This window comes from Pezoporus flaviventris, unplaced genomic scaffold (genome assembly GCF_033815535.1).
Source record: "Pezoporus flaviventris isolate CSIRO_AGI_PZ_B2104156 unplaced genomic scaffold, CSIRO_AGI_Pfla_v1 ptg000093l, whole genome shotgun sequence".
NCBI classification, from domain to species: domain Eukaryota; kingdom Metazoa; phylum Chordata; class Aves; order Psittaciformes; family Psittacidae; genus Pezoporus; species Pezoporus flaviventris.
Genome location: NW_026892641.1, coordinates 974,369 through 993,885, shown reverse-complemented (window position 1 = coordinate 993,885; position 19,517 = coordinate 974,369). Strand labels below are relative to the sequence as shown.

The window sequence follows — 19,517 nt, the reverse complement described above, 5'->3', positions numbered from 1 at the left end:
AGTGCTGGAAAGTCTCTGAAGGAAACTCTTTGCTTCTAGCAAGATGAATAATACACCTGGTTCCCTACTTGTGAGCAAACACTACAAAGGAATAATTAGAAACTATCTGACCTGAAACCCACATGCCCATTACTGTGGTATTTTTCCACCTACTACGGGTGAAACAGAAGATGGGCTGGACCTGGAAGGGGAGGGGTGGAGTGGCAGCACAAGATGCTGATTTATAAAGCACTGGCAAACACTGTTCTTTCTCCACAGGCTTTGGACACTGAACCCGTCCTGCCTAAAGGATGCTGAAGTGCAAGCAGGACTGCAGCTAACATCTACTGGGCAGTGGAGAGGGAGCTACAACCTCTGTGAGCTCGTGCACTCCAACAGCCAAAACTGCCCTGAGCCACTTCATTCTCCAGTGGAGCTTTTGCTTTTCATCCAGAGACTTTGGCTTGCCTGTTTCACTCCATCAGGGAAGGAATAAACTCTCCAACATGGTAAAGGTGAGTTCACAGAACTGCTGCTACCACATGTGTATTTCTCCTTAAGAACAAGCATTAAGTTTTAATATAGATAGCTATATTAGAAATGTGAGCTAAGTGAAAAATGGAACTGTTTAATGACTAAAATGTTCACTGTAGATGGATATGCACCTGTGGTCCTAAAAAGTAAAGAGATCAGAGTGGATGGGGAAGAATTCTAGGAATGGCTGGTTTCACAATCAACAGTTTCATGAACACTATCCCTTTTGCAATGCCAAAACCTGAGATTTTATGAAAACTTGCAGGTTAAAGGCTATACATAGATCCTGCATAGGCATGATCAATAGATTTTACTAACTTCATTGATTTTCTTTGTAATTCTCCTCTATCTGCTAAGTTCTCACAATAGAGATCTGTTCTCTTCCTCTCCTCATCTCTCTACTTTGAGGGGATTTGAAAAGCTGAACAGATTTTTGGCTAGGATTGTTAAAGAGAGGAGGAGGAGAAGGAGGAAGGTGAAGGAAAAATCTCAATAGAGAAACCAGACTGTGAACCTTCAGTGAGGTAGGAAAAAATAGAGCTTCTCCTAACAGACATGCCCTTTATTTGGGATATGTATCACCAAGCAAATTCAAATGCTTTAAGGAAAAGCATTTCAGACTTTTAACTCCCTAAACTACTCGCCAGCTCTTAGCTTTTCCCTTCCTTGAGATAACAATGCCAAGACTTCAACATTCCTCTCATTAAAGGGCATCTGAGGATAAGACGCCACTTTTGAGTTCAGATCAACATTAACACTTCCCAGTCCTCTTGTTCTTTAATTGTTGCTTCCATTACTTGAGCTCTCTGGTTTAGTCTGCATGTAATTAAGACATCTACTCTCTACTCATCTGAAATACCATCTCTATAGGGGTACAAACACTGACAAATGCCCTCCACTCATCGCACAGACAGTGGCCTAGGAGCTCTGCTGTCCCACTAGCAGAGCACACCATCAGATAAGATCCAGTATGACTGTCATGAAGCTCTGACGCTTAATCCGTAAGGAAGCTTCTGAAATGGGGTCAACCAATAGTTCTTCCAAGGCATGGCATGTAGTTTACAAGATAATTAGGATCTGGAACATTATGATTAGGGAAGCTGGTTGAATTAGCAACACAGGAAGTTTGCCCTTCAAACTACAGTATTAAAAGTTAGGAAACAGCTCAATCCCAAGTTATTAATTGAAGCAAAACTTTCTCACACGAAGTTCTCAATGAGCATTTTCCCCTCCCTTTTCCTTTCCAAAATCTTTTGCTTTTACACCGATTTCTTCTTGGAGCTGATAAATGACTTAATGGCTTTGAGATCCTGGGGCAGTATTCCTACACTTTGTGTTAGGCCATAAAGTACTACAAGTATTGCACATCCCTAAAGGAATCGTGCAATGTACATCTGCTGAAGACCTGCCCATGATTACTGTAACACACGCTGAAGAGACCTCAGGATAAGAAAGGAACTAACACTTGAAGTTGCTAGGAGTAAGAGACAGCAGCAACGTGTAGCCTTGTCTAATAAAGTAGATTTGTCAGAGTTTGACTTGTTTGTGGTATTTTTTCCTGCTTCAAGTCCCAGCAGATGCTCCCAACAATGCCAAAACCTTATTTCTTTTACAGAAAAAGTCTGATATTTACTCGGTTGAGATCTATGGAACAAGAGATGTAGAAAAAACAGAGTTTGGGGAAGAGGCAAAGTACAAGGACTTAAAAGGCAATAAGAAACAAAAGAAGACAGAAGACCTTAAGAAAGAACTGGAACTGGTGAGTGTTGCTAAGCTCCTATTACAGCTGACAGGACAGACAGCCTCTACCCACTGTGTGAATGAAGTCTGGTGAAGAGGAGGGAAGTGCTGATGCATGGTCATTTTAACTCAAAATCCTAACACAGGATTACTTCCTCATGCCAGAAGAAAGTTGGGCAGGATTAATACCTATAATGAACTGATAATTCCAGCTTAATTAAGCCACCAGTGGTACAAAATGTTATCTCCTCAAATGGAGTAACTGTAACCGGTATTTCCTGGGAACTGCAACTTGCACAGTGAACCAGGAAACAGAGATGCTTTGATCCAGAGATTTCTAGTAGATCTAAAAGCACACCTCAGCTTTAAGCACAGAGGCTTTCCCCCCTTCAAACTAACCGCACTGTACTTCAAGGACACCGTATTAAGCTCAAGAAACTTGTGTTTTACTACTGGCTTGCTGCTGACCTGCTGGCTGATCTTGGGAAAGTTGCTTCCTCTCTATACTTTTCAGTTTCCCAATCTGAAAAATGAAGGTAATTCTAGTGACCTCTTTTCTGAAGAGCTCTGAGAGCAACTCAAAGGAGACTCTGCTTATGGGCCAGATGATACTTCAAAGGCAAGGAACCCCCAAAATGGACCATCTGTTTACCCATCATGTTTCCCAGGTCTACCCAGTACTAGCTAAATAATTCCTGATGTATCTTTGCCACCAGGGATGTAACATTACTCCCATGTTTCTAAAGAGAAACCAAAGCACAGACAAGTTAATTGACTCATCCAAGTACCAATGAATCATTCTGTGAAAACAATTGTGAGATCTCTCACTTCTTGGCGTCTAAATCTCAGTTTGGCACAAGATGTAATTAGGTCAATGATACAGAAGTGTCACTGCAGAGAAAGGGGAACTTTGAGATTTCCCTCTCCCGCACCCTTTTTAACTGTGGTTCGAGTCATTTCACACACCCTGCCTGTCAATCAAGTGCAAAGGCTGCTGTCACGCATACCCTGACACCACACTCTTTCTTCTGTGAACATACTGCCTGAGGTAGCAAATGCTTGAGTCCTGGAGCATGTAAAGAGGATCTATTTATCTAAAAGCAGCACAGATATTTGTAACAAGCAGTATTAACATGAAATCACCATTCTGTTCTTGTGACAGATTTGCTGGAGGAGGGAGCTATTTACAAAAGTGCTCTCCAAAGAAAATTCCATCTTCCAGTGGAAGATATTTTGCTTATCAATATGCAAGTTGCATTTTGTCTATTCATGAAAGTGGGATATCACACTAGCAACTGGATCAACTGGATCCATGGTCCCAGATCAGGCAGTTTGAACATTCCCCCGATGCCTAAATAAAAATGCCACCATTCTGCTCACTATCATTTTCTCTTTTTTTTTGGAATCCAGGATGACCACAGGCTCAGCACTTCAGAACTGGAGAAGAAGTATGGTACCAGCATCAGTGAAGTAAGTGCATAGGGCATCACTAAGAAACTGCCTGAATCAGTTTGCCTCTGGCTTACCTAAAGCTCTCTAGAAGCAGTAGGAAAGCATTTAGACTAACACACTCATACATAGGTGTACGTGGAAATGCATGCATTCATGCTCCCAATAAAGCCTAAGCCAGCCGTCGTGCAGCACTGACCTGGATTTAAACTGGAGCTTCTCTCAAGCCTGAGCTACTGTTCTGAAATCAAAATCCCTGCACAAAACATGATCTCAAAGTTCCCATCAGGACCTCTGCTTTTCTGTAGTTTTATACAGTATTTAGATTTCACTACAATTCATTTCTCGCTGGCAGTGTCTGTAACAATTCATAGCAAGAGTGCACTGGAAATGATTTTATCTTGCAGGAAAAGCTAGATTGAGAAACTATACACCCGAGTCCCTTTGACACCAAACATTCAGATATCAAAGCAACGTGGTCAGAGTACAGACAAGAATGTCAGGAAACCTACAAACTTCTTGGGGGAAATGCAGGAACAGCAGCAGAAGAACCAGTGTCTGGTTTTCCCCAGCTTTCCTAGCACTTGGTACAGGGGTACTTGACAGATAACTGACAGAATGAATACTGAATGGACACAGCCCCAGATCCAATGCTCCGGTAAAGAAATACCCATTTCTTCCTAGCAGATGACCAATAGTAGCTACTCTGAAATCAGAAAGGTTGGAAGTCAAAGATGCAGGTTGCTACAGCTGATCTGTGAAATGACCAACAACATTTAAGGATAAACCAGAACCTGTTTTATTGTGACTTCCTTCTAAACATGTCGTTTACTTTTGCAGGGTCTCTCCAGTGCAAAAGCAGCACAGGTTTTGGTGCGGGATGGTCCCAATGCACTCACTCCTCCCAAAGCCACCCCTGAAATCGTGAAGTTCCTCAAGCAGATGATAGGGGGGTTTTCCATTCTCTTATGGATAGGAGCTGTCTTCTCCTGGATTTCATTTGGCATTCAGCTTGCCCAGGGAGCTGAGTCACCCTTTGACAATGTAAGTAGTTGAATAACCGCAGAGTATTGGAACCTGTGACAATCTAAGTAATTTAAATACTACTTCAGTGTTATTCAGTAACTACAAGGAGGCCTTTTATTCTTTCAGGACTCTCCTTCCAGTACTGAATGTTTCTGATAAATGCTCAAATACCTGACATACCGCTTCTGCCTAAGAGTGCCTATCCAAAGGTTTTATAACCACATAATACTTGAGTACTTATAACAGCAAAACTAAAGTCCACAAAGGACTCTGGAGTCTTTGACTCCATTCACTTACGAGTCACTCTGCTAGGAATACAATTTGTCCAGGTTTGTGTCAGGTATAGTCTAGAGAGAGATGGGAAACTTGCAATTAAAAGCTCTTTTTGTACTCAAAAAGCTTTATTTGATCATTAACCTTGAATGGTCTTTTCTTCAACTGTCTTTTACCCTGACCAATACCTCATTTTAAGTCTCATGAAACATGAGAGAACTCAAATGTATTCTAGCAGAAGAAATGTTGAGTATTTGTCTCAAATTAACCAGATCGTGTCTTTCATTGATCAGCTATACCTTGGAGTAGTCCTGGCACTGGTTGTCATCCTCACTGGCATCTTTGCTTACTATCAAGAAGCTAAAAGCACAAACATCATGGCCAGCTTCAGTAAAATGATTCCACAGGTGAGAGCAACTGATGCATTTCATTTGAGACAAGAGCTCATTCTGATAATACACCTCAAAGTGACAAAAGCACAGCAAGCCTTACCTGAACATACCCCTTAAGGTTCAGATGATGGCACATGGCTAATTTTTGTCACACTTGTGTCTTTCAGCAAGCTCTGGTCATCAGAGATGGAGAAAAGAAGGAACTGCCAGCAGACCAGCTGGTGGTTGGAGATGTCGTGGAAATCAAGGGTGGAGATAGGATCCCGGCGGACATTCGTCTGATCTTTGCTCAGGGTTGTAAGGTACTTTGAAGAGCATGGGGTATTACAGCTAAAGATTGTCTTCACACCCAATATGAGTGATTAGAGCCTTAATAAGTCACAATCTAATTAAGTCATAGACTGCAGCAGCTATACTGTGATGCTCAGCTCATCTCGGACTAACATCTCTGCTCCCTGAACAGCCATTAGGTCCACACCATGTTCTAGCAATGCCCTTTGCCAGGCCAGAGGCAGAAATACCAACAGATGAAGAGTTTCCACAGACCTGCAGGCAGATCCTCAAACCATGGGTTCTTTCAGGCTGCTACTGAAATGCCAGTGACAGACACACATCATTGACAGAGCTGAAATCCCACAGAAATAGAATCTTTCAGTGATAACAGCAACTCTCTCACAGAAAAGGAAACAAGAGATGATGGCCCTGTCACCCATTATTACATGGGTCACCACCTTGCCTTCTGGGCTAGACATAACTGCATATGACTAACTTTAACCCAGGCATATCTCCGTTTCATTAAAGGTGGACAATTCTTCACTCACAGGGGAATCAGAACCACAGTCTCGCTCCTGTGACTTCACCCACGAGAACCCCCTGGAGACCAAGAACATTGCCTTCTACTCCACCACCTGTGTGGAAGGTATGTACAGAGAAAAGGGCCTAATAGTGGTTTCATTGCATCATTATGTTAAGAACTGCCAAGTTGCAGATGTTTCTAAGTACTCATGGATACTCATGTGTGAGGGCTTTGCATAAGTAAAGGGGTCACTCCTATTCTCAACACTCAAAGGTATGTGTGTCATACCTGGCAGTCTATCTGCTACAAGACTGTACAGTGCCCAGGCTAGCACTACAGTCCTACTGCAATGCAATTAAATACTCTAATTAATAAAAATGCTTCACATTTTCCTTTCTCTTCAACATGTAAGATTTCTAAGGGGAAGAATGTAATTCTGGGGTGAAGTCTCAGTCACACTAAGGCTGAGAAGGGTCTCCGTCTGGGTTCAGAATGCAGGAGCAGTCTCTCCTGGAGTTGAGAGTCTTATTTCTGTAGTATTTTATTGACAGGGGTTTATGACAGCGTTTTATCTCTTTATCTCTCCAGGCACTGCTACTGGCATTGTAATCAACACAGGGGATCGCACTATCATCGGAAGGATTGCCTCCCTCACCTCAGGAGTAGGAAATGAGAAAACACCCATTGCTATTGAGATAGAACATTTCGTCTACCTGGTGGCAGGAGTAGCCATTTCCATCGGTGTTCTCTTCTTCATTATATCTGTCTCTATGCGATATAAGATTCTGGACTCCATCATCTTTCTAATTGGCATCATTGTGGCAAATGTGCCCGAGGGACTGCTAGCCACAGTAACAGTAAGTCTGTTTGAATTCACTGGTTGCCTCTGTAATTATCTTAAGTCATCATCACTGTTCATCACTCCTAAGTCATTATAGTACAGCGCTAACCAGTGAAGAACAGACTGTTAAGTGACTGAATTTGAAATAGCGGTGGTTTATTCCATGAAACTGGAATTCTGGCATAACTAATCTTATAATAATTAATCTTAGAAGCTGCAGCAGAACCATCCGGTTTGAAACAAGATTCTTCAAGTACTGTTCTCCCTCAATTGCTAACCAGCAGAATAATGTGACTCATTTCCCTACAACCTGTTCCTATTTGTACCCTAAAAGTCACATTCCTCTTAATAACACATATAAGGCAGCACTAATAATATCCTTGGCTGAGAAAAGAACCATTTCAGGATTCATTAAGTTATTGACTAGGAGCTCCCCCCCCCCATACAGGTTCTTCCATCTAAAACCTCCTCTAGACTGATATAACATTCTTATTTCTATTAGTGAGTTTTTCTCAGCAGCAAATGTACTTGTGCTGGTTACAGCCAACCCTCTGATCTCAATGACGCTATTACAAAAGATAATTCTTTTAAAAGCTCTCTTCCTAAAAGAAAACCCATCCCAAAACAAACACAACCCTCCCAGCAGAAGTATGTACTCCTAGTGCATCGCTCTCTAACTGTGCCTCACCAATAGTGACCTGAACTTCTTTACTTCTGCCAGGTGAGTCTGTCTCTGACAGCCAAGCGGATGGCAAAGAAGAACTGCTTGGTGAAGAACCTGGAAGCTGTGGAAACACTTGGCTCTACCTCCGTCATCTGTTCCGATAAGACAGGGACCCTCACACAAAACAGGATGACGGTTGCTCACCTTTGGTTTGACAATCAGATCTACTCAGCTGACACCAGTGAAGATCAAACAAGTAAATATGGCAAAGGGGGGGGATCTGGGAAGGGGCAACTACCTGGATAAAAGCTCCAGATGTACCAGCTGTCAAACTGGTGTCAATGGGAATGCCTTTAGCTAGATAGACCAGACATGCCTGTCTTCCATGCGTAAGTGTAGTGTGCATTAGCAAAGTCACTTAGTCACACAGAGATGTGGAAAACTGAATTAATATCTGCATTTGACTCACAGAAAGTAAGTCTGGAGGAGGTTCTGATCCAAATCCTTTTGCTGACAGTAAATTTAGTTGGGAAATAAACCAAGAACTGTCATGTTTTGTCATGCCTATGATTCTCTGTAACCCAGAACTAACTGATGGATGTAAGGGTCTGCATCAAATTGGTTTTCTGTAACAGAACCTATCAAAAGAACAGTTTTCTTCTGCAAATAATTCAATCCTGTTGTTTCAAACTTAAGTGTCTACCTCCATCATGTAATATGCTAAAGGACACAATGTGTGTTTTGCTTCCCCTCAGCCCAGCCTTTTGATCAGAGTTCTCCATCATGGACAGCATTATCAAAGATCGTAACGCTCTGCAACCGGGCAGAATTCAGACCAGGACAGGAGAATCTCCCCATAATGAAGGTACTGCCTACTATGCATCAGCTTATTTCTCCTCCTCTGAAACAGTAATACATCAAGTTGTTCTGTTTGGCTTTAGTAATCACTTCCATTTTATTGCATTAACCTTCTAAGTTACTATTTATAGTAGTATCACTGCTATACACTCACGAGAAGTTTAAGATGGGAAAGAAAAACCACACAGCCAAGAGTAACTGTACATTGGAAAAAGAACATGCTAGTAATTACTATACTATTAAAAGTCATCTGATTGCATGCATCAGTCAGTTCACCCATACATGCCTGCTGCTATGCTATAACTGCATTATACAGCCACCATAATAACCTGAAAGTGATCACAAATCAGCTTTCACAGTATCAAACAGTAATTTCACCTTTTTGCTGTAGCAAAGATGCTCCACATTTCTACTGTAATACTTTTCCAGGAGGACTTGAATATAGCAGCGCAGATTCATTGCTGCTTAAGCATAGAACCCGATACAGAACCATGCAAGCTCTCCTGATGGAAGGGCAGAATTCTGTGTGCTATAACCAGTTCCTTCTGTTGTGCACACAGAGAGTTGTGGTAGGTGATGCCTCTGAAACAGCTCTGCTGAAATTTGCTGAAGTCATTTTGGGTGATGTTATGAATATTAGAGCACAGAACAAGAAAGTGGCTGAAATTCCTTTCAACTCCACCAACAAATTCCAGGTATGTTTCATTTTTGGAGATTATGCCAGATTGTTTCCAACTTCAAACCATTTCTATCACTGCATCTAATGCAACTATTTGTGACCTGGGAATCTTACTGGGGTAATTCAATGACAGCGGAAATTTAAGCTATAATAACTAAAGTTCATTCTATTTGATGGAATGTATGATAACCTCACATCACTTCAGTGCAAAGTGACCCAAACGAGGCTCACATATGCTCTTTCAAATCATTTCCTCTCTCTGGCACACAGCTTTCCATTCACAAGACCGATGATCCCAATGACAAACGCTTCCTGCTGGTGATGAAAGGCGCCCCCGAGAGGATTTTGGAGAGATGCAGCACCATCATGATCAACGGCAAAGAAGAACCACTGGACAGTGAAAAGGCAGAAGCTTTCCAAACAGCATACATGGAGCTGGGAGGCATGGGAGAGAGAGTGCTGGGTGAGTCCAACCAAAGGGATTATCAGAGAGCTGCGGCGTAAAATGGGGCTTTAAACCTTGGTGCAATCTAGTGTTTGGAATTCATTCCTCCTGCACTAGAGGGGAGAAAGGAAAGCATACAACCTCCTAAGTAGAGTGTTAAAAGCACACTGACATACTCCAAGATCTCTGTGGCAGAGATGCCCTTACTGCTCTTAGACTGATGTTGATCTGCCACACTGAAGAGCCAGAAAACCCCATGAGTAATTCACAAAGGAAACCACTCTTCCCTGCTGGCAGTATCCCTATCTTTGCACATGGAACACCGACTCTGTATGAACTTTGATGTGAAGGTTACAATAGCAGGTCAAAAGAAATCCTCCATAAAAAGCTATTGGTTAAAGACACTAGGGTTCTATGGACAAGAGCAAAGCCTTAAGCTATAGAACAAGTTCCCTTTCTCCCACTCCTCCTTGTACACCACATGAACACAAGTTTCTTTTCAGGTTTCTGCCATTTGTACCTGCCTGAAAACGAGTTCCCAGACACCTACTCATTCGACACAGATTCCATGAACTTCCCGACCTCCAACCTGTGCTTTGTTGGGCTCTTATCTATGATTGACCCACCTCGCTCCACGGTGCCAGATGCTGTCTCAAAATGCCGCAGTGCTGGGATCAAGGTAGGGATTTTACAGTGAAAAATGCAGTGATTCTACAGAAAGATTCATGATAAGAAAGCTTTTAAGATCTTCCACCACATTGTGATTGTGTGTCTTTCTAGCAACAGCTACCAAACCCCTAAATACTTGTTAATACCATTCTACAATTGTAACTTAAAGGCCACGAGAGACAAAACAATTTCAGTAGGAATTGGATGATGGGAAGTGCATGGAACCCCAAAACTGGAAATCCAAAGTGGGAAAGGCTCAGATACCATCTCATCGGACCCATTTCTAGAATACAGAACCCATGCCAGCTAGACTTACTCATTGTAAACACAATAAAGTTACAGAAACAGTTCTTGAGAAGGCATTAGGACACAGGGCTACACCTGATAAGAACTTCCATGCGTAAGAATCAGTAATCTCAAGCTGTTCAAGTATAACCTGAAGCAGTACTTCTAATTCACTCCCAGGGGACCCACAAGTGAAATTTCAGCTCCAGGCAGAGAGGCAATCTTGCTAAAGAAAGGAAAAACACTATTAGGAATTACCCATCTCAGATGAGTGCCAATCCTGGGGACATTTTCTATAGTCTGAAGACAGGTCCAGCAACTTTTCTTCAACAAAACCAAGAAAAAAGTGTTTTACCTGTGAGGACACCTCCGTCACAAGGATCTGTTTTACAATGCAATATTCTAATGAATCCTCACCTTTGAGTATGCTTACTAGAAATCCTTACATAAAGGGTTCTTTATTCTGCATTATTCTAACCCTGCTGCCTGTCACAAGTTCTTCCTTTACAGCCCTGATAAACTATCACCAATAACAAGAGATAAAGACCAGATGTCAATATAGAGCTAAGCAATTACTGGCCATAATCTGATACTGCTATGTACATAGCACACATTTCCATGTTCAGACTCCAAACTGCTTCCTGGTCTACAACAACCGAACTATTTGCCCTTACCTCGCTCCAGCCACTGCACACGCATCCGCTTGTCCCTTCCCCAGGTTATCATGGTTACTGGTGACCACCCCATCACAGCCAAAGCCATTGCCAAGAGTGTCGGCATCATCTCAGCCACCAGCGAGACCGTGGAAGATATTGCCAAGCGCCTCAACATCCCTGTTGAGCAAGTCAACTGGCGGTAAGAGCAGACAGACTTTCAGCGCCTGAAAGCCAAAATGCTTTTCTGTTTCTTTATCTATCCATCCAGCATGTCACCTCTACCTAAATAACCACGTGTCTAGGTCAGTGGCTCTCTCCTCTGACAAAACTCAGCAAATTATACTTTGCAGATCTCGCTGGACTTTGCTGTCACTGCCCGTTTGACAAAACACACACGTGAAAAGCAAAGTGCAGAATCACACAACCCAAGGACCATCAGCCCCAATTCTTCTTTCAGCCATTAAATGTGACAAAAATAACATCACAAACCATAAAAGCTCTTCACAGAAAAGATGTCCTCCTCCACTGTCCACCCTCCCACTGAGAGCCCTCTTTAAAATGCTTTTCCTGCTGTTCTGTCTGCTCAAGAAGCTTCAATGACTCCCCTCCGTATCCAGGTAACTGTAATTCACTCTGGATTTCAATAGGGGCTTTCATTCAGCACCTGCTGATTAACAACTAATGCTTCTGAAATTAACTCAATTTGTGCTCTCTTTACTACCTGCATCCTTTCTATGAGTGCACTATTTTTATCTCAGCTCTTTGGTTGGAGAATTTACCCAGCTTTCCCGTGGCTCTTACAGAGAAGCTACAGCAGCAGTAGTTAATGGGATGGAGCTGAAGGACATGAGCTCGCAGCAGCTGGATGAAATCCTGTGTAACCACTCAGAGATAGTCTTTGCTCGGACATCGCCCCAACAGAAACTGATTATAGTTGAAGGCTGCCAAAGGCAGGTAAGAGGTGTACAAGGGTAGACACATATATGTCTATAAGGTATTCATGAGGCAGATATCATACCCGAAGTGAAAGGGTGGAAGCCAATTTCCAGTGCTCTCTAAGCTCTGTTTATTCTCTTTCTGCTGTGCAAGAGCATTATCTAACAAGAGTGCCACGAACACTGGCTGGACAGAGTCCAAGCTACTCAAATTCCTGTTCCAGACTCCAAACTCCTACTGACAAAACGAGCTTTCCCCAGGTTCAACTGGCTTGGAGCTCTACCCAGGGTCTGCCTTTTGCATATAAATCTGGGAAGCTGCTGCGCTGCACAGAAAGGCTCCTGGGCAGAGACTGTTTGGGAAGGAGCCTTCCCTCAGGAATTCTTTAAACCCAGATAAAAACAACATGTTACCACATCCTCCCACCTTAATCTCTTGTGGCCATTTAGACCTATGCACATCCTGCCCACAGGAATGTTTAGAAGTGAAATGGTTTAGTGCTGGACTTGGGAGTGGTGGGTTCGATCTTAAAGGTCCTTTTCCAGCCCAAATGATTCCATGATTCTAAGGTATGAATCCCTCAAAACATCACAGCATGATTAATGTAGGACCAAGCCTTATCTGTGTTCCTTTCAAAGCTGTGGAACAACCCACAGGAAGCATGATTTAAGGAGTTTGGCCCATTGGCAATAGGACATGCAGGAGCACGGAGGGCAGCCAGCGCAAGAGGCAGAAGGGAAAGAAATGACATGCGTAGAGCTCTGAAAGAGATTCAAACTGTCATCAGAAGATTCTCCCCTCAGATATGCCATCTCCAAGTAGATGCTGTGAGTTGAAAGCCACATGACTGCTGTGCCCGAACTCTGCGGAGGAGGAGAGATGGCACAAGACATTGTTTTATGCTAAGCTTTCCAAGTCAGCATTATCAGCTCTTTGGGTTTAAGACCTGCTTTCAGGACGTGTAAAAAATAAGGATAAAGTCTTCACATTTCATCCTTTCTGAATGGTCTGCGGCAAACGTGTTCTGCACCGCTCAGACACCAACACTCCTTGGACATTTGCCTCTTTAACTGATGAAAAGGAACATCCTCCCCCCTCAACTCAAGCCAGCCAGTCTACATGCTATGTTTAGTACTTAGAGCTTATAAGCCCTTCTGTACACGGCAATATTTATAGGTAGTGACACTGTGCTAAATCCCCCCAGGGACAGGACATTCAGTATTTGTATTAATCAGTCTGTCAGGCTTTTTTCCTCACTCAGAACATTCTGTATTGCTAGCAAGACAGGAACTTCTGCATCAACTTTTGTTATCTGTAGTGGAAGATAACCAAGAAACCAAGTTGAATAATCAGTTTTTTTCCATTTTTCGGATTACTAGTGCAATTCTAGCATAGAAAGGCAATGTCTAGAAGTTGTTGGGATGAGAACGGGCACTAGCTGAATGGTTATATGACTTACAAATGAGATGAAAACTGACTGTTTCTATAAGAACTTCACAAAAAAGAAGACAAGGACAGAGCAGATTCCCCACCTGATTCCCCACAGATGCGCCTTGGTGTTCCGCTTCATATTCCATAGAAAGCAATGATCAGATTGTGTTTTATGTGCATCCAATTAGAAGTCTACTCTCTAGGATGTAGGAAATCATATCCCTGAATTTCCTGAATAGATCTTCCAGAGATTTAAAGACGTAGAATGTGACTATCCTTGGGGGAAGACAGCACCATCTCCTCACAAAACCCACATCTGGATCCTTTTGTGTGTTCCAGGGAGCAGTCGTTGCTGTGACTGGAGATGGAGTCAATGACTCCCCAGCTCTTAAAAAGGCAGATATTGGAATTGCTATGGGCATTGCTGGGTCTGACGCAGCTAAAAATGCAGCTGATATGGTCCTGCTGGATGATAACTTTGCTTCTATTGTCACAGGAGTGGAGGAAGGTAAAAATAATGTTGCTATCCCCTTTCTCAGCTGAAAGCTGCTGACAGCTGCACAGCACTGGTGGGGCCTCCTGATCCTTCCCTCCTGGTTCACCCCCGTTTTCTTTCTGGCTTTGGATATGGGATTTTGATATGTGGAAAAAAAAGGGAATTGAATCCATTTAGAACATGGCAATCAGACAATGAGTGAATCATCCCTCTCACAGACAGCATCGGTCTGCTGTCCCTGCTTGTTCACACTCCAGACAAAAGCACTTCCCCTCTTGTTCCTATGCAGTTCTGAGCCTCACAAAGACACAAGCTTCTTTCTCTATGCTTTCACTCTATTACTTGCTCACACATCACCTTCACCATGCTCCACCTACGACAGTAACACGTTCCACTCTTCTCCCACCATGAAGAGCTTATGGTGTCCATTAAGCTACAATGTATTGTGGACAGGGACTTTTCCCTCAATCTTTGTGACCGAAAGAGATTTTTAAGTTTTCATTTCAGTTTTCAGAAGTCTCTATGGGAAGCGGGTTGGTATTTAAAAGAACACAGACAAAATGTACGAGGAAAACAGAAACAGTAAATGCTTTCACTTCATTTAGTTGAAACCTGACCTTTTCCTTTGGAAAGCACTGATGACAATTAGCTTTTACACAAGTGTTTCTTTTTTCCTCCAGGCCGCCTCATCTTTGACAACCTAAAGAAAACAATTGCCTACACCCTGACTAAGAATATTGCTGAGCTCTGTCCCTTTCTCATCTATATTATTGCCAGCATCCCACTGCCCATTGGCACTATCACCATCCTATTCATTGACCTGGGCACGGACATTGTAAGTTGGGGTCTTTGTAAGCTATTTTCTGCTGAAACCATGCCACTTTTGAGGGGCTGGGTGCAAAGGGACACGTAGAACACAGGAAGATTTAGTTGCCTTACCCTGCGGCTGAGTAACAAGCTAATGAAAGAGTAGAGGGGTAGATTAAAGCAGCCAGGTACAGAGATGAAGAGTAGAAAGGAAAACCTGTGGAGAGGGAGTAGAAAGAAAAGATTTCTATCAATGCTGACAAGCAAACTTAGCGTGCAAGACGGAGTGTGTTTCAAGCAGGAGATCATAGAGATTGCTGCAGTTACTGCAGGGGAGGAATACCAGACGTCTCATTAAAGCCCAGCCCAGGGGAGCTGAAAAGACCCTTTAATGTTTCCAGGCTCCTCTAGGCCTTTGTATTGTCCTATGATCATCAGACCCATGAAACAGTGTCAGACTTCCCTCAAATCCTTTACACATGTCAGAGGGATGCTACACAGATCGTTTCATTTGTGCTGTGTATAGTGACAAGGCAGGGAACAGCAGCAGAACCACCCAAGAACAGAAACCTTTCTGATAAGCATCTAAGCAGCAAACATTGGCACCAAGACTCTGATGGTTTATTTGTGTCCTAGATCCCCTCTGTTGCATTAGCCTACGAAAAAGCTGAGAGCGACATCATGAACAGGAGACCTCGTAACAAAAGGAAAGACAGGCTGGTGAATGAGCAGCTCGCTATATACTCCTATCTGCAGATTGGTACGTTGGCCTGTTCTCTCAACTCTTGTGTCAGCAGAGCAAGTTTAACTGATTCATTTGTTAGGAAAGGGGGACTGAAACTCAACCCCTTCCCCAGGCACAGTGACTAACTCATTCCAGTTGCTCATTATTCAACAATATAACAGGTTTTTATCAAGAGATCAAGAACCTTAGAGCACCAACAGCTCTAAAACTACCTTTAGACACATGGCGAGTTTCATGCCATAGGAAACAGATCAACACTGATATCCAGCACATTCCCCTGTGCTCCTAAATTTGGCTTCTTCCTCATTTCTCCCTCTTTGCTTTTGCAGGTATCATGCAGTCAGTGGGAGCCTTTGTAACCTATTTTACCGTGTATGCTGAACAAGGCTTCCTCCCTTCCACGCTGCTCGGAGTGCGAGTCAACTGGGAGAACAATGCCATCAATGACTTTGAGGATTCATATGGACAGGAATGGGTAAAGCAGCGCTGAAACATCCCTGGCACTGCCTCTGTCCTCAAAAAGGAAGGATTAGGGAAAGACAGAGAGAGATTTAAATGCAACAAGAATTAGATTTCATCTAATGGCCCTTCAGGACTCTTTAGAGCTTCCTGCCACCCAACTCTTTCATCACACTCTATTCCTTCATGATTCTTCCACAATTTGCCACCTTCTAATTCAAAGCCTCTGGAGATGCACCCTCTTCCCTGGACTTCATGTTTAGCCCCATCATAATCTCTCAGCCCTGCTTCTGAACAGCACTACTGAGAAGTACTTTGCAGCCTCTTACTCCCCCTCACTCATTCTGCAGGACTCACAAGACACAGGAGCCATTAATAAATCAATATAAATACCTCTTTGTACCAAGCTCGTGCTTCAGCCTTATGATTCATCATCAGGCTAGGACAACTGGCCAAAAGCTGATCATTACAAATCTGAATCAGAATTAACTCTGCATTCACACCTTAGTAACTGAAATCCCACTATAAAGGTTGGCAGTCACCTACACAAGATACAAGTATCTGACAGAACACAGTTTGATTTTCCCTTTGCTTTGCAGACTAAATACCAGAGGACGTACCTGCAGTGGACTGGCTACACTGCCTTTTTTGTCAGCATCACCATTCAGCAAGTTGCTGACTTGATCATCAGGAAAACACGAAGAAATTCCATTTTCCAGCAGGGTCTTTTCAGGTAAGTTTTGCAGGCATTTTACCTGACGCATAAGGGGATAAGTTAACCCACCACTAATTGTAGAAGGCACCTGCACTACACTTCTACACTAGATCAGTGACGTAGTCCACTCACATCCAGCCTTTGTTCAAAGACAAGATCTGGCTTCAAGCAATTGCAAATCTCAGACAAGCCCTTTATACACCTCCCCCTTTCCTCCTTCATGAGAGAGGCTTTCTTTAAAGAAAATCATACTGGTTACTCTGAAAATTCATCAGCTTAAAACTAACTCTCCATTCATTAAATTGTTGACTACAGAAAAGGGAATTTCCTCTCCAGGTTATTAACTTCCTTTATTTAGACTTCTCCAAGTGAACAGAGCCTCTGAGGAGAGGCTACTGAACAAACCCTCTAAGGTACTGCTGGCTTCCCTCTGCACCTTCAGTCCCATGGAAGCCAGGGAGTTAAAAGCATCTAGTGGGACAGAGACCACACATAACAGTTGGCACTTGGAGTATTTCTGACAGGAAAGCAGATTGTTTTCCTTTATCTGCAGGCACAGAGCCTACACCTCTGTACATTTCCTTCTTGCATTTACACGTGAGCCACCACGTGAAAATTCACAGTGCAGCCAGAAAACGCCACTAACACACGCTGCACTTCTAAAGCTTTAATCTAGGCAGGTCAGGAATGCTACCAGGAAAGACAGAGGCATATGTAGTATAAGACAGTGCCCCAGAGGCTGCCACTTGTGTCATGCTCATCATCTGGTGCTGATCATTCCAGCTGGCTCCAGAGCACAGCCACAACCCTGGATGTGGCACAGCCTTTGCATCAGTGCTTTATGCATGGATAGAGGCATGTAACCCTTCTTCTTTGGTTGTCTTGCAGGAACAAAGTCATCTGGGTGGGTATATTTTCCCAGATAGGAATTGCTCTGATTCTTACCTATGGTCTGGGACACGTTACAGCCCTGAACTTCACACCACTGAGGTGAGTGTCAATGCCAGTATGCTTCCCTTGCCCTCCAGGGACAAATACACATGGACTTAACATCCTGCCAGTAGCTGACAAACAGGAGCAGGATGCCCCTGGAGTATGATTTAAGGATTTCAACATATTCAGTAATAAATATGCAATAATAAAGTGCTCAGGTTGGACAGGGCTTGGAGCAGCCTGGTCTAATGGAAGGTGTCCCTTCCATAGAACTAGATGAGCGTTGGTATCCTTTCCGACCCAAACCACTGTGATTCATTATGAAGAACAGGGTGGACAATTTCTTGGCCAAAAAGGGTATTATTTTCATAGCTTCCACAAAAAAAAAAAAGCAGCACTACTTTTTCTATTAGATTTACTACCAAGGATTCAGAAACCTACTTGTGTAGGTGATATTTTTCCAGGATTCCCAATATTTTGGCAAGATTTAGATACTTTATTTTACCCAAGTAACCTTTATTTTAAATATATCACTATAAGAAATGTCCCTTTTTTCTTCAATCTTCAGAGGCTGCAACACCATCAGGCAACATTTCCTTCTCAACAGTGTCTGCAGTAGATTCATTCAGTTCATTCATTTTTCTCCCACTCCCAGGTTTCAGTACTGGTTTGTGGCTGTACCATTTGCCATCTTGATATGGGTCTATGATGAAGTCCGCAAGCTCTTCATCAGAAGATACCCAGGCAGTAAGTAGAGTTCTCTCTAGTATTTCAATATAAGGTGTTCTTTGCTACTCTTTCACTCATACACCCACTTTAGCTGCTGCTGACAGGTTAAATTGCTTAAAAACAAACCATTTGCTCCCAATTTTCCTTTCCAAGGAAAATATAACTAATTCCCCCATCTCCTCTCTCCCATTGCAGGCTGGTGGGACAAGAACATGTATTATTAAGACACGTCCTCATCACTGGTCTTCTTCCTCCTTATGGAGAGCTTCTTCTCCCCCTCCTGACAAAGCCTCTGCTGCTTGAATGTCCTGTCTGTGCAATATCAAGCATGGGTTTGCCCCATGATGGGGTGAAGGAATTTCATGAATATAAGAAGAAATAAGGACTTCAGAGGTTGATGGATTACCTCCCACTGTACTGTAAAGCTGACTCTTGTCTCGAAATTGGAAAGCTACCTATTTATGTGACAAGCACAATTTTCCCTCATTCAAACTTGGAGAAAACCAAGAGGAAAACAAGTGTAAAGGGAAAAAGAGGACAGAAAAGCCATATAATCCAAGGCATTAATTTGCACTAAAGGTGGTGTTTGATGATTTTCTTGTTTTGGTGGAACCGAATTCCAAGCAAGTGCATACATAAACCTGTATTCCCTTAGCAAGGGTAAAAATGCTGTATAGGAGTAATTTGATAATAAAACTTTTTCCAGAAAACAACTCTCCTTTTTATCTTCTTATAAAGACTATGAGAAATGGAGTGGAACAGGAAAGGACCTAACCTATGCCAGGGCAAAGAGGAAGGAGGTGCCCACGTCCTTTTTTGTCCCCATTAACAGACCACCATACTTCAAATCCTTGTTCAGTTTTGATAAGCACATCTTGAATACCAGGACACAACTGGCTGACTGGAACACTTTGAGACATCAAATTCAACTTCACTTTCCAGTCTTTATGGCAAAATAGACCTTAGTATTCATTAGATAC

The 19,517-nt window shown here is 42.8% G+C and overlaps 1 protein-coding gene across 1 annotated transcript; it reads left to right on the top strand.

Annotated features, from left to right (window-relative positions):
• Positions 1–230: 230 nt before the first annotated feature.
• Positions 231–19,250, top strand: ATP12A (ATPase H+/K+ transporting non-gastric alpha2 subunit). The gene is made up of 23 exons (XM_061476016.1): positions 231–494; positions 2,129–2,272; positions 3,664–3,723; positions 4,543–4,746; positions 5,295–5,408; positions 5,561–5,695; positions 6,195–6,312; positions 6,778–7,046; positions 7,752–7,950; positions 8,450–8,559; positions 9,113–9,247; positions 9,502–9,694; positions 10,180–10,355; positions 11,349–11,485; positions 12,090–12,240; positions 13,993–14,161; positions 14,830–14,984; positions 15,593–15,716; positions 16,031–16,176; positions 16,760–16,893; positions 17,764–17,865; positions 18,464–18,555; positions 18,733–19,250. The coding sequence occupies exons 1-23, from the start codon at positions 486–488 to the stop codon at positions 18,759–18,761; spliced, it is 3,105 nt and encodes a 1,034-aa protein (XP_061332000.1). The 5' UTR covers positions 231–485; the 3' UTR covers positions 18,762–19,250.
• The last annotated feature ends 267 nt before the right edge of the window (positions 19,251–19,517 follow it).

Bases quoted from the DNA above. Each gene is read 5' to 3' on its own strand.
- ATP12A (XM_061476016.1), top strand. The intron at 5,696-6,194 runs GTACTTTGAAGA...GTTTCATTAAAG, and splicing joins TCTTTGCTCAGGGTTGTAAG to GTGGACAATTCTTCACTCAC. The intron at 7,951-8,449 runs GTAAATATGGCA...GCTTCCCCTCAG, and splicing joins CACCAGTGAAGATCAAACAA to CCCAGCCTTTTGATCAGAGT.